At 46.2% G+C, this 16,262-nt stretch overlaps 1 protein-coding gene and 1 long non-coding RNA gene across 3 annotated transcripts in view; one reads left to right on the forward strand and one right to left on the reverse strand.

Moving 5' to 3' along the window:
* Positions 1–7,237, forward strand: part of WSCD2 (WSC domain containing 2) — a 386,410-nt gene extending 379,173 nt beyond the window's left edge. For both annotated transcript variants that reach the window (XM_029571384.1, XM_029571385.1), the window contains exon 9: positions 5,132–7,237. In XM_029571384.1, the coding sequence (XP_029427244.1) occupies positions 5,132–5,484 (353 nt within the window). In that variant the 3' untranslated portion in view covers positions 5,485–7,237. The remainder of the gene's footprint in view (positions 1–5,131) is intronic.
* The window catches only part of LOC115073165, a 423,208-nt gene that overhangs the window by 333,795 nt on the left and 73,151 nt on the right, over positions 1–16,262 (reverse strand). The window lies entirely within an intron of this gene.

Genomic DNA, 16,262 nt, shown 5'->3' on the forward strand with positions numbered 1-16,262 from the left:
TTTCCTTTGGCCCTGGGCCACAGTTGGATGACAACTGATGGGAAAAGAGGGCAGGCGGCTGAAAGGGACAACACTTTTACTTTGGGTAAATTTAGTGGTTGTGCTGTGTGGAAAGAGAGGAGCAGTAGCAGTCTCCACTGGTCTATGCACGCTCAGTCCTCCATCATGGCTGCTCCCAAGCCCAATGGTGATCTGCAGGTGGCAGCAGCATTAGCAATGGAAATCAGCTCAAGGCCTGAGCCAGTGCAAGTTTACAGGCTCTGATCCCTCCTCGAGCAGGCCTTTCCCATTACCATGGAAACTCATGGGAGGGTGGGATCACTACAGCGCCTGTTAGTGTGTGCTGGCTCACAGGCCTCATGCTAACTTCCACTATTAATGTTGCTGGCACCTGAAGAGCATGGCTGTTTGAGGAATCTGTGACCCCAGCTGAAGGTTACCCATAGTTTGGGAAGCCCTGCTGTACGCACTGGACCGGATTTTAATATCTACGCCCGATTTTATAACATGCTCGCGCAGCCCTTTGAAAATCTACCCCAAGGGGGTGCACACTTGTGCACCTTGCGTGTGCCAAGCCCTAGGGGAGCCCCGATGGCTTTCCCTGTTCCCTCCGCCCCCTCCCACCTTCCCCTACCTAACCTGCCCCCCAGCCCTACCTAAATCATCCCCCCACCACCACCTTTATTTTATGTTGTGCCTGCCTCTGGGCAGGCATTGGTTGCATGCGCCAGCCAAGTGCCGGCGCGCGATCCCCAAGCACGGCCGCTGTACCGAAGGCCTCCGTCCCGCCCCCGCCCCTTTTTTCAAGCCCCGGGACATACATGCGTCCTGGGGCTTGCGCGTGTCGCCGAGCCTATGCAAAATAGGCTCAGCGTACGCAGGAGCGGGTTTCAAAGGGTTATGCGTGTAACCCTTTTAAAATCCGCCCCGCTCTGTTTGCAAGTTATAAAATCTGGATTTGTGTGTGTAAATGTTGACCCTAGCCCACCCCCTTTTTTTTTTTTTTTTTTTTTTTTTAACACAAAGTTATTCGCACACTGGTACTTGCGTGCATATGTGCGAGGTTTATAAAATAGCACTAGTTCACCTTTTACTTGGCAAGAGCTGGTGGAGGCAGCATTGACAATGCCCCAGGAATGACACAAAGCCAAATTTGTCACTGGATATTCAAGGGAGAAGGGGGAAGTGAGAGAAAAGAGTTAGAACAAACAAGAAAGACAAAAAGGAAAATAGAATAAGGAAGAATTAAACCACTGCATTTTTCTTATTGTGTTCACGAAACATTTGCAAAATGCCTCAAGAAGTTTTGCCCAGAATCTTCTACCCTGATTAAGGACAAAAATAAGCAGGACCATGAGAAAAGTAATTTCTGGGTGTAGATGGAATGGCAAGGGGAGGCCTTTTTTGACATTTACTTGAAGCTAAGATATGCTTTAGCCTTCTACAGGCTAGAAGACTAATATAATTATCGTCATCTTCTCAAGATATTACATACTGTAGGATACAGGCTGAAAATGGCCACTGAATTGCTTTAAAAGGTTCCTGCAGAGAGATTATTCACCTCACACTGTGTATCCTCAACTGACTAGCAGTCTGTGTTTTAAGAGTTTCAACTCAGCCGAAAAGTGCTTAAGCAGTGGTTCAATCCATCTGTCCAACCTGAGGCATGATAACTTTGGTTAAATTAAATCTATCTTTGTATGAAAGCCAGCCCTGATCCTGAAATGTGCCCTATTCGGTTTCACCAGAACCTGATTGATAGCTGTCGCACAGTATGCAAAGCTTCACCAAAAGCGCATTATTGAAGCCTATTTGTTTTCTGTTGCCGACAAATGTGAAATGTGCTTCAGAAATCCATACTTATGTGTTATTTTAAGGGTCTGGATCATTGGGTCACCTGAAGATTAACCCCTCCGCCATTCCTCCCACTGCTTGCTCCACCCCGCCAAACAGAAGTTCTTTTGAAAATTACCCTCTAAATGTATTATAAACTAAGAATGGGAAACCCTTTATTTATTTGATGCATTTTCTGCCTTTCAGCATGCCAACCCAGTTCAAATCCAGATTTGGATTTGGAGCAATTTTTGCAACTTTATTTGAAGCTTTGACCTGCTTCAAATCTGAATGAATCCATACTTCAGCATTGTTTTAACTATCGTTTTATTTTAAGATCTTGTGTCTTATAACTTGAGATGACCTAAAGATTTTCTCCTTGTGCTTCCCTACTATGATGTCCCTACTGTTTGCAGCCCCAAACAGCTACAACAGTAATATCTATGTCAAATGGAGTAATCTGGGAGATAGGGGTAGGGGCACTAATCTTCAGGTGATCTGCTCATTGGTTTTGAGAAACCAACTAGTGCCTTAACGACCATATGATGGTGGAGAGTGGCAGCAGAAGCCGCTCTGTCCTTTTTCCTTTAGTTTTCTAGAGGCAGAAGGTAGAGTCTTGTCTTATCTCTGGCACGTCCTTCTGGAAGAGGTCAAAAACCGGAGAGTCTTTTGTCCACATCCCAATGAAAGACATTTTTGTTATCCTGTTTTGTATTATTGTAAGCTTTTTTAATGATGTTGTTTTAGCTTCTTGTTGGAGAAGACTATTATACTTATGATGATTGTGGAATGTGCCAAGAAACCCTAGGTCATCAGAGCTGCATGAATTATTAAACAGAGAATGAAACGGATGATCACATGTGACTAGTTTCACTTCAGACCAAGGATCAAAGACTACAGTTGCATATTGTGAAGTATAGTATTATGGAAGGCCTCATGACTAGAACCCAAAATTCTAAAAATAGGAAACTCTGATTCAAGTCCTTTGGGATTGGGAATATATAATAACGTGATTTATTTTGCACTGTACAGACTGCATTGAAGAGGCAATTTTGTAACATTGCACATAAGTTAGCCAGCAAGTATGCGCAAAACATACACATTTTCAAAGCAGACTTTTGCGCATTAAGTTTGCTTTGAAAATTATCCCAGCAAAAGCTGTGCACATATCTGCTAAGGTAATTTATGCATACACTTTTTAAAATCAAAAAGAGTGTATGTAAGTCCCAACCTACCTACCCCTAGAAAGCCTCTCCCCATGCTCTTAAAATTGTGTGTAGAGTGTATATGCATGTAATTTTATGAACATATTGCAGGCACCAATTTCTAGTCATTTCTGTAGGTCAAGCACTACATCACTCACAGAAGTTCCTTCAAAAATTACCTCTAATTATATTACTATTATAAACTATAATTATAAACTATAATTACTAGGAATACACATAAGTTTCTATTGATTCATTATTAAAATTTCATACAGACTATCTGTTTTTTTTCGAGTGTACTATAAAGTTGGTAAGGTACATACCAAAATGGAAGTAATGAATACACCTCTCTAATAATTGCCTCTATTTATTTGATTTATATTCCGCTTATCGGCACTTCAAAGTGGATTACATTCAGGTACTGTAGGTATTCCCTATCCAGAGGGCTCACAGTCTAACAGGGTCATTCATCAAAATGTGTTATGTGTTATCGCGGGGCCCTAACGCCCATGATAATGCCATAACGCAAGCGTTATTTATCGAGTGATGTGAATGCAAATTTTTTAAATTTAGTCAAAGGGCAGAAGTTTATGAAAATGAGGGGCATTGATGCTGCATGTGATAGTGTAATGTACATTATTGCTGGAAATAACTACACCTTTTTTCCTAGTGTTAATCTATGTGAAATTCTGTTTCAGGCATTTTTGGACAGAGAGAGAGAGAGTGAGTGAGAGCCTCTTGGGTGGCACAGATAGTAGTCAACTACTTATACCACTATAGGATGGCCAACTAGTAACTCAAGGTGACGTTTTGGTGGTGGTCAAGGGTTTAGGGGCCAGTTTTACATGCACAGTGAGACATACGAACAGCCACGCGTATCTTTTAAAATCCGGGGTCGGCGCGCGCAAGGGGGTGAACATTTGTGCACCTTGCGCGCGCCGAGCCCTGCGCACACTGCCCGTTCCCTCCGAGGCCGCTCCAAAATCCCCCCACCTTCCCCCTCCCTTCCCCTATCTAACCCCCCCTACCTTTATTATAAAAGTTATGCCTGCCTGAGGCAGGTGTAACTCGCGCACACCGGCTGACCACCGGCGCACGATTCCCCGGCCCGGGAGCAGTTTTGGAGGCCTCGGCCACGCCCCTGAAATGCCCCCGGGCTGGAACCACACTTGCGGCCCCGCCCTCGGGTGACACGCCACCGCGCCATGCCCCCCCAGGAAAGCCCCGGGTCTTACGCTCGTCCCGGGGCTTGCGCGCGCCGCCGAGCATATTCAACATAGGCTCAGCGCACGCAGGGGAAGCTTGGGGCAGGTTTTCGGGGGGTACGCACATACCCCTTTGAAAATCTGCCCCTATGAGTGCAATAAAATACCTCTGTGAAGTACTATATTAGCGCTCTATGTGGTGACTCCAAAATTATGCTAACCATGCCCCTTTTCCTTATCGCAGGCATTACCCATGCAAAATTTATAGCATTTTGATGAATCTAAACCTAAGTTTGTACCTGAGGGTGAAGTGACTTGCCCAAGGTCACAAGAATCAGCAGTGGAATTTGAACCCTGATTTCCTTGGTTTGTAGCCTGCTGCGCTAATCACTAGGCTACTCCTCCACTCATTAAAGTGATGAATGAGAAAATCTTTATTTATTTGATTTATATAATTGCCTTTCAGCACTTCAAACTCTAACTCAGTTCAAATCCAGGTTTGGATTTGTAGCTATTTGTCTCAACTTTATTGGAAGCTTTGACCTTGTTCAAATCTGACTGATTTTTTTTTAAAACTCAGATTTGCTAAGAGATGCAGATTCAAAGTTGTCAATGTATTCAAAGATAATGCACATCTTTTGACCCCCTTTTGACAGGTATAGATACTAATATTCACAACTCCATTTGAACCAGGTGAATATAGAGATCTGAGTAGGGCCACAAGCACTTCAGCTTTGTCTGTGCTAATTCATGGGTGGTCATAGCTTAGCTCTGCTTGTCTAGCTGAGCCATCTGTTCAGCCAGGGATCAGTTTTAATCCGAGCTAGTGTGTCCATCCCTGTATGTACATAGGGATTATGACCATTTTCTCTCTCCTTGCCTTTACAGAATGGCCTGAATTTGTGAATAACTATGCACCCTGGTGGGCCACTCATACACTGGACTGGTTGAAGTATGGGAAAAATGTCTTAGTGGTGCATTTTGAGGACTTGAAACACGATCTGTTCATTCAGCTGAAGCGAATGGTAAACCTGCTGGGTTTGGCGGTCATAGAAGACAGACTTTTGTGTGTTGAAAGCCAGAAAGATGGAAACTTCAAGCGCTCTGGGCTACGCAAACTGGAGTACGACCCTTACACTCCTGAAATGAGGAAAATGATCAATAAGTACATTATGACAGTGGATACAGCTCTGAAACTCAAAAACCTCACAGGCGTTCCAGATGACTATTATCCAAGATGATAACATTTGGACAAAAATGACCGTCTCTAAGGCTTGGTTGTCCCAGCTAGTAACTACTTCTACCCAGTGGGTGGGTTTTTGACAACTGCTGCTATTAACTGTTAACGAAATATGTGCATGGGAAAAAATGATCAACAGCCACTGCTGAGAAGATGCCTTGGGCAAACGCACCCACAGTTTAAATCATTTGGAAGAGCAGAACTGCAGCAGGAATTTGCAACACGAACCTATGACAAAAGTGTCTTTGCATTTTATTTACAACTGTGTTGGGTCTCCCTTTCCGTTTGTCAGTTTAGTATTGCTTATGACATTTAGAAAGTGCAGATTTCATTAGAAGAATGTATCTCCTTTCAGTTCCCGAAACCAGTTTGCAGCGATTCAGAACACTGGTTGCTATGGCTCTGATCAATGTTGAATTGGACACAATTATTTTGTGATATTTAACTATTTATTTCAATCTATCTGTGTGATACTTTTATTATAGAGTAGTAATAAAGTTATTTTACATTTCCAAACTCTGATTCTCCATTATCTACTATACCCAGCTGCCTGGTTGTCAGAAATAGTAGATCAAACATCATCTTGCTGCCTTTCAGATTTCTACTCCCTTCTTTGCCAGCTGCACCCACTCTCTTCATTACTTTTTGACCTGGAAGTGCATTTTCCTTCCTGCATTGCATTTTCTTTCTGATCAGGGGCATGAGGAAAAACAGCAGCACAGCATAGCCTATAACAGAAAGAACCAATGGGTTTCTAATTGGCACTATAGTTAAAATGCTGGCCGCCGCCTTTTTCATTGGCTGGCAGGGAAGTCTCTCCCGCACCCCCACCCCCCCTCCTCTAACTTCTGCCTTCAGGCTAATAGCCTGGGCACTGGTATATTTCGGATACAGAAGTAAAACATTCCTTGATTGGCTTTCAAGCACAGTGAGCCGTTTGATATGTCTAGTTTTTTAATATTGGGCAGTGGAAGCCAAGCATGAAATATCACCATTTTCTTGGATTCATTAATATTTTGCAGACATTTACAAAGAAGCAATCTTGTTATAAGACACCAAAGCACCCCCTTCTGGAACCACCACATGAGGCTAATTGGAAAGAAAAACTACTTTGAGAGCACTTGTATTCTACTGGCTCAGCTGAATCAATAACCAAAAATCCCCACTAACCTCAAAAGTCAATTGCTTTGTTTTGCCTTGAAGACCTTAAGAAGTAAATGTATAATTATACTGTTGTTACTCGGCCTTGTAATGCATTCAAATTAAAAAAAATAGGTGTTCTGTTTTATATTAGATTATACCTGCCCTTCTGCACCAGAGAATAAGGACTATATTATAGTCAAGCTTCATTTTGTTTTCTTTCCGGTAAAAATGAAATGCAGTTGAACTGAGAGAAAGTTTCAGGAGGACCGCCCTGTATTTAGAAGTTTGGAATTCAGAGGTAGATTTTTCAGGAAGTTTTGTTTTGATTTTTTTTTTTTTTTTTTTACTACAGTTGGAATTTTCCCTAGCCCACAGACACCTACAGAATCATTTAAACAGACATTCACATGCTCTATACACACAATCTTTTGAGAAAGCATACAAATGTATGTATGCATATGGAGTTACTAAAGAACATTTCCCATGGCCTTAGCAAATCAAGGCATAGCTCATTCGGCAGGCATTTCAGAAGAAAAATCCCTCTGTAATCTGTAAATTCTTGCTGCCAAAAAAAAAAATCCACATGGAAAAAAAAAAAAAAAAGCAAATCATGGTGACTGAAACCTGAAGGAGGGCATTGGGTGACTTTCACTATCAGCCCTCGGCCCTGGTCAGTTTCTTTCCTAATCAATGTGAGCTGTGTTTTCTCTTTGGTTGTACAAGCAAATGGTGTGCATTGTAAGATGCCTGTTAGATCGAGATTTTTCCAGCTACTCACAGTTGGGGTTTTTTTTGGTTCTTAATAGCTTCGGTACTCTACTGGTACATATTTGAGAAAAGAAAAAAAAAACAAAAACACCAAATTAAGATTAGGAAATGTAAAAGTGTTTATTTTTCTAATGTGCATCAGTTAAGGTGGCAGAATAGATGCTGTCAGAACAGAAACTGGAATTTATTCTTGGTTCCCTTCATGGTCAGTATTTAAGTATCTGAGATTGGGATGAATAAGAAGCTAATGAAGTGGGCCAAACCTTGCAATGTATTTTATAAGAATGGGTAACATGTTTTAAAGTGATTTGCCAACCATTTATTTGGGAGTTTTCCCTAAGTCATTAGATGGTTTCTCTATCCGATCAAAACATTCACTGATACAAATAAATTTGATTTCCCTTTTATAAATTCTGATGTCTGTTCCTTCCAGATAAGTATCATTAAAAGAGTTGTCATATTCTGCCATGTGGTGGTTTGTGTTTCCTACAGCCGTTTATTTTGAATGGATTTTAGATTTAGTTACTCACCTTTTCAAACCTTTACTCAAGGTGAATTACAATTCAGGTACGCAAGGCAGTTTCTTGCCCCAGAGGGCTCATGAATTAAAGGGTAAATTTTAAAAGGGGTGCGCGGGCGTCCATGTGTGCGCAGTTCCCGGCACACGCACATGGATACGCCAATTTTATAACATGCGGTATCCGCGTACACATGCGCACCCGGTTTCATATCGGCACGTGCAGGTGGAGGCTGACTCGTGCATGCAAGGGGGAGGGGGGGGTTTAACAAGCACGCACCAACACGACTAGGCCTTTCCCCAGTTCCCTCCCAGTTTACTCCAATAAAGGAGTGGACTGGGAGGGAACGTCCTAAACCCCCTTTTCCCTTCTCCGCACCGATCCCTAACTAACCTAATTTTTTTTTTTTTTTGGAACTTACCTGCTCTCCCGAGCCGCAGTAGGTTCCATGCAACGGCAGTCCCTGCAGGCCCCCGGCCCACTCCTTTTTTTTAAAAACAGACTACTCTTCTGCTTGTACCGGGAGATATGCGTGTGCCCTGGCCACTTTGAAAACGCGCTTGGCATGCATGCGGCTCTTCCACGCACATATCCTCCCAGTACTGGCGTGTGCCAGGGAATTAAAATTGGGCCGTAAGTTGGTACCTGAAGCAATGGAGGGTTAAGTGACTTGCCCAAGGTCACAAAGATTGTTGTGGGAGAAGTGGGATCTGTACCTTGGCTTCTCTGTTCTCAACCTGCTGCTATAAACCACTAGGCAACTACTCCACTCGTACATACTGCACGTGTGGAAAACATTTATTTATTTAAAAGAACTTGTTGCCTGCACGCTCCATACTTTGGGGCGGGTTACAATAAAACATTCATAATAAAAGAGACATATTAATCGAGAAAAGACAAACTAAAAGCCATATATGCTGCACATTGTAATAAAAAAAAAAACAATAACTGGCCAGGACCGGGGAACTTGCAGGGCATAACAGATGTTACATTCTAGGGACATCTTGATATGCTTGTCTAAATAGATAGCTTTTCAAAACTTTCTTGACATCCTTAATGCTGGACATTAATCTAATGGACAGAGATATCAAGTTCCAAATAGTCGGATCTTCAATTGAGAAAGCTCGGTCTTGTGTGATTGCCAATCTGGTAAGTCCTGGAGATGGTTCTTCAAGCAAGCACTGCCATGTGGCCTGTGTCCGATTCCCAGACCTTACCCCAGTCGATGGCTGGGGTAAGGTCAGGTCGGTGCCATTTTGGAGAATGGCGCTGACTGGGATGGGTGCAAGGATGCACCCGCTTTCATTTTGGGGAGAGACAGGGGGTGGGTGGGGTTGTGAGCATTAGGGGGGGCCAGGGTGGAGAGCTTAGACTTGGGGGACGCTGCCATATGCATTGAATTTTTTATTTTTATTTTTGGGGGAGTCTGAACCGTTTCAACTTGCAGCCCCAGGTTGAAATAGGGGCCAGCACTGACCCCTGCTCAAACTCCCTGTTTGGCCATGAGTTTTTATTTTATTTTTTTATGGCACTTTAAATGTGCAGCAGGAGCCTCAGGACGCACATCTAACGCTTCCCTGGGAGGTGCTGTTATTTTATCGCAGCTGACCACCTTCTTGGTTAGCCACAATAAAATATTAGCATCACATTGCTTGTTAATGACCCTCTTTGCATACATTTGCATTATTCATGCATGCAAATCACATGCAACGAAGGTCATTGGTAATAGGGGAGGGTATCTGGGTGGTGAGATGCAAAATATCGTGCAATATACTCAATACAATGCACGTTAGAGCCCTAACGCAGCTTGATGCTTTGTACCTCTACCTGTTTGTAGAGGCTTGAATGAGTTTTCTTTTGGGGAATACAGAAACTGGCAACTCTGCATGGCTCTTAGAGAAAAGCAGGCTGGAAAAATAGTAAAACAAATTTATTCCTTCCTGCAGGAGGAGGTATTTTGATCTCCATTACAGGAAAGTAATTGAAGCGGCACAAGCACCACTGAGTTTAAATACTGGAAATGGAAAATCAGTGGCGTTTCCTTTTATGAGAAGTTCTTGCCACTGGGAGCATAATCTGAGGACGAGGAATTATTTCTTGACCAAAACATAAAACTCTGCCACATTGCATAATAGGAAATAGCAAATGTTGCTTACCTGATGTAACAGGTGTTCTCACAGGACAGCAGGATGTTAGTCCTCACAAATGGGTGACATCGAGGATGGAGCCCACCACGGAAAACTTCTGTCAAAGTTTAAACAGAACTTTGACTGGCCCCTACTGGGCATGCCCAGCAAGGCACTGACCCTGCAGCCAGCAGGGGTCTCCCTTCAGTCTGATGTTCAAAGCTACAGGCAGTGCCTAGAAAGTAAAAACAAAACAAACCCAACACCGCGGGGTGGCGGGCGGGTTTCGTGAGGACTAACATCCTGCTGTCCTGTGAGAACACCTGTTACATCAGGTAAGCAACATTTGCTTTCTCACAGGACAAGCAGGATGGTTGTCCTCACAAATGGGTGAGTACCGAGCTGAGGATGTCCTGACTTGCACCAAATGCACCCAACGACGTGCAACAGGCACTACAACTGGGGTGGAATTTGGTAAAGGGCATCCGCACCCTACCGGGAAGGTGGAAGGGTGTTGGTACATCACGTTGGAAAAAGGTTACGCAAGACAGATTGGCCGAAGATGGAGTCCTGTCTTCCAGCTTTGTCCAAACAATAGTGGGCTGCAAAGGTATGGAGAGAACTCCAGGTTGCAGCCTTGCAGATGTCAGGAAGCGGCACCGATCGAAGGTGTGCCACTGACGTAGCCATGGCCCTCACAGAGTGTGCTTTGACACGGTCTTGAAAAGGGATGCCCGCTTGCTCATAGCAGAAAGCAATGCAGTCCGCCAACCAGGAGGAAAGAGCCTGCTTACCCACAGGTTGTCCTAACTTGTTAGGATGGAAAGAGACGAATAATTGAGTGCTCTTCCTGTGAGAAACTGTACGGTCTAGGTAAAAGGCTAGAGCCCGTTTACAGTCTAGGGTATGCAGGGTCTGTTCTCCAGAGTTGGAGTGGGGCCTGGGAAAAAAGATAGGTAGTATGATGGATTGATTAATATGAAACTCAGAAACTACCTTAGGTAAAAATTTAGGGTGAGTGCGGAGTACCGCCCGGTCCTGCAGGAGCTTAGTGTAAGGCGGATAGGTAACTAGGGCCTGTAATTCACTAACCCTGCGAGCTGAAGTGATAGTCAAAAGGAATAACACTTTCCATGTGAGATACTTTAACTCACAGGAGTGCAGAGGTTCGAAAGGAGGTTTCATTAGACGACCAAGAACCAGATTAAGGTCCCAGGATGGGGCCGGAGGCCGTAAGGGTGGCTTCAGATGGAGCAAGCCTTTAAGAAAACGTGTTACTAGGGGTTGTACTGAAATAGGGACACCCTGTACACCTTTATGGAAGGCGGCTACCGCACTGACATGCATCCTAATGGAAGAGGTTTTAAGACCTGATTCAGAGAGATGCCATAAATAGTCCAAGAATTTGGAGATTGGACAGGAAAGGGGATCAAGGGACTGAGAAGTGCACCATGATGTGTACCTTTTCCATTTGTATGAGTAAGACTTTCTTGTGGAAGGCTTTCGTGAAGCTATCAGGACTCGAGAAACGGAATCTGAAAGGTTGAAAGGCTGAAGGACTAACCTTTCAACATCCATGCCGTCAGGGACAAGGCTTGGAGGTTGGGATGGAGGAGGCATCCGTCGTTTTGAGTGAGCAGATGCGGGTCCTTTCCCAGAGGAATGTGCCTGCGGATGGAGAGATCCTGGAGTATTGGAAACCATACTTGGCGTGGCCAGTAAGGTGCTATCAGGATCATGGTTCCTCCGTCCTGGCGTAGCTTCACGAGAGTCTTTGACACAAGAGGAAGTGGAGGGAATGCGTAGAGCAGACCGGTTGTCCACTTGAGGGAGAATGCATCCCTCGGCCGAGAGTGCTGGCTCCGAATGAGAGAGCAGTAATCGTCCACTTTGTGGTTCTGAGGGGACGCAAAGAGGTCTATGCGGGGAGAACCCCACTTGTGAAACAGAGAGGTCGCTACCAGAGGATCGAGTGACCACTCGTGCGGTTGGAAGACACGGCTCAGCTGGTCTGCCAATACATTGTCTACTCCCGGCAGGTAAGTGGCCCTGAGGTACATGGAGTGGGAGAGGGCTTCCGCCCAGATCTGCGCAGCTTCCTGACACAGAAGGAAGGAGCCTGTGCCTCCCTGCTTGTTTATGTACCACATGGCCACTTGGTTGTCCGTCTGGATTAAGATTATCTGATGAAAGAGATGATCTTTGAAAGTACGGAGCGCATAGCGGATTGCTCGAAGTTCCAGGAAATTGATCTGGTGTTCGGCTTCCTCGTTGGACCATAACCCTTGGGTTTGAAAGTTGTCCACATGGGCTCCCCAACCGATGTGAGAAGCGTCGGTGGTTAGGATTACTTGCGGATCCGGTGGAAGAAAGGGTAAGCCCTGAAGGAGGTTGACCTGAGTCGTCCACCAGGTTAAGGATAGGCGCAGCGCTTGTGTGACTGTGACTATGGAGGACAGAGGCTGAAAAGCTTGAATCCATTGGTGTCGTAGAGTCCATTGTGTTACTCTCATGGCTAGTCGGGTCATGGGAGTGACTTGAACCGAGGATGCCATGTGTCCTAGGAGAATGAGGAACTGGCGAGCCGTGGCCGTATCTTGAGACTGGAGCTGGTGAGCTAAGGACATGAGAGTTTGGACCCGTTGAAGCGGAAGGTAGGCCTTTGCCTGTAAGGTGTCCAAGTCTGCCCCAATGAAAGATAAGGTTTGAGATGGGACGAAGCAAGATTTCTCGTAATTGACAAGAAACCCTAAGGAAAGGAGTGTGTTGATTGTCAATTGTAGGGAGGACCGGGCAATCTGAGGGGTGGAGGCCCTGATTAGCCAATCGTCCAGATAGGGGTATACGTGGACACCTTCCTTCCTGAGGAATGCTGCTACAACTACGAGGCATTTGGTGAAGACTCGTGGAGCAGATGCCAGACCGAAAGGTAGTACTCGGTATTGGTAATGGTCGCGGCCTACTAGAAAACCGCAGATATTTGCGATGGGATTGTGTTATCGCAATATGGGTATAAGCGTCCTTGAGGTCGAGGGAGCATAGCCAATCCCCTCTTTGCAGCAGAGGGAGTAACGTGCCCAGGGTTACCATCTTGAACTTTTCTTTTTGAAGGTACTTGAGGGCCCGAAGGTCCAAAATTGGACGTAGCCCTCCTGACTTTTTTGGAATTAGGAAGTACCTGGAGTAAAATCCCTTGCCTCGTTGAGAGGGAGGGACAGGTTCTATAGCATTTGATTGCAAAAGAAGGGATACTTCCTGTTGTAATTGAGTCAAGTGGCTGGATAGACTCCATGCTTGAAGAGGCGGGGAGTCTGTCGGAAGAGTTATGAAATTGAGGTGGTAACCCTGTGCGATAATTGCCAGCACCCACTGGTCTGAGGTAATCCGTATCCAATGCTGCAAAAAGTGGCACAGACGACCCCCTACAGGGATGTGGGGGAGTGGGATATGGCATGTGCTCCGTATCGGGAAGTCAAAGGCCTGCTGCAGGCCCGGGAGGTGGGGCTACAGCAGGTCTTTGTTTCCGAGGTTGGCGTAGCTGAGGTCTGGTGGAGGATCGAGCCGGACGAGGCCTAGTCGACGGAGGGTAATAACGACGTGGCCGAAAGAATGACTTTTTAGAGTCCTTCTTAGGTGGTGGTTTGGAGGATACTTCAGATGGAACAGACGAAAGTTGTTTCAACGTCTCGTGGTGATCCTTCAATTCCGCCACAATCTGTTGAATCTGTTCTCCGAACAGATTGTCCCCCAAGCAGGGTAAATCGGCTAGACGATCCTGGACCTCTGGGCGAAGGTTGGATGATTTTAACCAAGCCCAACGTCTGGCTGAGATGGCAGTAGCTGAGACTTTCGTGGAAGCATCGAAGATATCGTAGGCCGTTCTGATCTCGTGCTTCCCAGCTTCAAATCCTTTGTGAAGGAGGGCTTGAAGCTGTGGCTGGTATTGGTCCGGTAATGTGTCAGCGTAGTCCTGCATCTGTTTAAGGATAGCTCTGTTGTATTGAGTCATATAAAGTTGGTATGAAGCTATGCGAGATATCAACATAGCCCCATGATATACTTTCCTGCCCACACTATCAAGGAATTTGTTGTCCTTGATAGGGGGAGTGGAAGAGTGTGGTTTTAGGCGCTTGGCCTTCTTTTGCGCAGACTCAACTACAACAGAGCGATGATCCAGTTGAGACTTCTGAAATCCTGGTGCTGACTGAACGAGGTATGTTGAGTCAGCTTTTTTATTAACTGGTGACACAGATGAAGGTGATTCCCAGTTTTTCTTTAAAAGATCCAGAAATACCTGGTGAATGGGGATGGAAGCGATGATTTTTGGGGCATCCAGAAATTGGAGCAGCTCCATCATTTGGTGCCTGTCATCGGTCTCAGATTGCAGCTGAAAAGGCACAATTTCTGACATCTCCTTTACAAAATTTATAAAGGAGAGATCTTCAGGAGGAGATCGTTTTCTACTCTCTGTAGGAGATGGTGGGGATGGTAAATCTGTATCTGAAGATGTATCATCACCCCAGGTATCATAAGGATCATGTAGGGCTTGCAGTCCTGAAGGACCTGGTAGAGGATCCAAAGGCATCGATGGAATCGGTGCTGCAAGCGGAACTGTGAACGGCATCGAGGGCTTCGGGGGTACCGATGGAATCGGTGCCGATCTTGGAATCGATGGAGCCGAAGGATAAATCGGTGGAAAGGTATGTGAAGGCACCGATGGAACGACACCGGACGGGGGAATCCGGAACGGTGTTTCTCCTGTCGATGAATGTCCTTCCGGAGATGATGGTGTAGTCGGTGCTACTGGAATCACCGATGGAAGGGCGCGCATGAGTGCCTCCATACGATTTAGTATCGGTGCCAACGCTTCCACTAGAGGCTCGGTGGTCGGTTCCCTCCTCGGTGGCAGAGTCGGTGCTGAGGTCGGTGCCTGAGGCGGTGCCGGAATCGGTGCCGGAGGCGGTGCCGGTGGAGGCTGGAATCTTCGCATCGCATTCTCGATGGCCTCCTGGACCAGCCGGTCCAGTTCTGCCCGGAGACCAGGGGTAACCATACCCGGCTCGACGGGAGAGGGAGGCTGAGGCAGGGCCGGAAGTACCACCGTAACCGGTGGGATCACGGCCCCCGCACCCCGGGAGGGTGAGGGTTTCCTCGGTGCCTGCGAACGAGACGTGGACGGTGCCAGGTCTGACCGAGGCTTTTTCGTCGGTGGCTCGGCCTGTTCAGAGGTCGATGGTTGTGGATCCTCGACGGGCCGAGACTTGTGCCGTCGATGGCGATGCTTATCCTTCCGATCTCCTCGCCCATCCGGGGAGGGGACAGGAGTCGACGGCCGAGAAGTCATCGGTGGAGGACGGTCACCGGAGGGTTGACGATGGTGGTGCAACTTCGACGGTGCCGGTTCCGATGACGTCGATGCTATCGATGGCGTTGGGGTGGGTGCATGGAAGAGGAGCCCCATCTTCTCCATCCTGGCTTTACGACCCTTAGGTGTCATTAGGGCACATTTAGTGCAAGTCAGGACATCATGCTCACTTCCCAAACATAGAACACAGACCCGATGGGGATCTGTGATTGACATAGTCCGGGTGCAATCCGGACAACGACGGAACCCCGTCGCCATGGCCTAGGGCCAAATTTAGCCGCGGGATTGGTAAGTGCCAACAGGCCTCTAGGGCCAAAATCGACGGCAGTCGATGAAAATCGGTAAAAAACTTACCGGCTTTCGCGGAGGTGACAAAAATTTGTCGAAGGGAGACCCCTGAGGGGCAAATTTTCTTCGGAAAGAAAAAAACCAAATTCCTGTCAGGAACGTGGTAAGAGAGCTCCTTTCACCGCGTGGCAACTGCTGCGCGGAAAAAAGAAGACTGAAGGGAGACCCCTGCTGGCTGCAGGGTCAGTGCCTTGCTGGGCATGCCCAGTAGGGGCCAGTCAAAGTTCTGTTTAAACTTTGACAGAAGTTTTCCGTGGTGGGCTCCATCCTCGATGTCACCCATTTGTGAGGACAACCATCCTGCTTGTCCTGTGAGAAACAAGCAATCTGTTCAATTGAAAAAGGACAAAAGATCTCAGAAAGGAAGAATGGATGACTCTCTTGGGGGTAACTTGCATGGAGCAGCAGTTACAACCCCTAATCAGAAGGCATGGGGGGGTAACCTGCACAGAGCGGCAGTTATGATCTTAGAAACTTTGCTGGATGGGCCTGTTTAGACTTTATCTGCTCC

This window comes from Rhinatrema bivittatum, chromosome 11, assembly GCF_901001135.1.
Source record: "Rhinatrema bivittatum chromosome 11, aRhiBiv1.1, whole genome shotgun sequence".
Classification (NCBI taxonomy): domain Eukaryota; kingdom Metazoa; phylum Chordata; class Amphibia; order Gymnophiona; family Rhinatrematidae; genus Rhinatrema; species Rhinatrema bivittatum.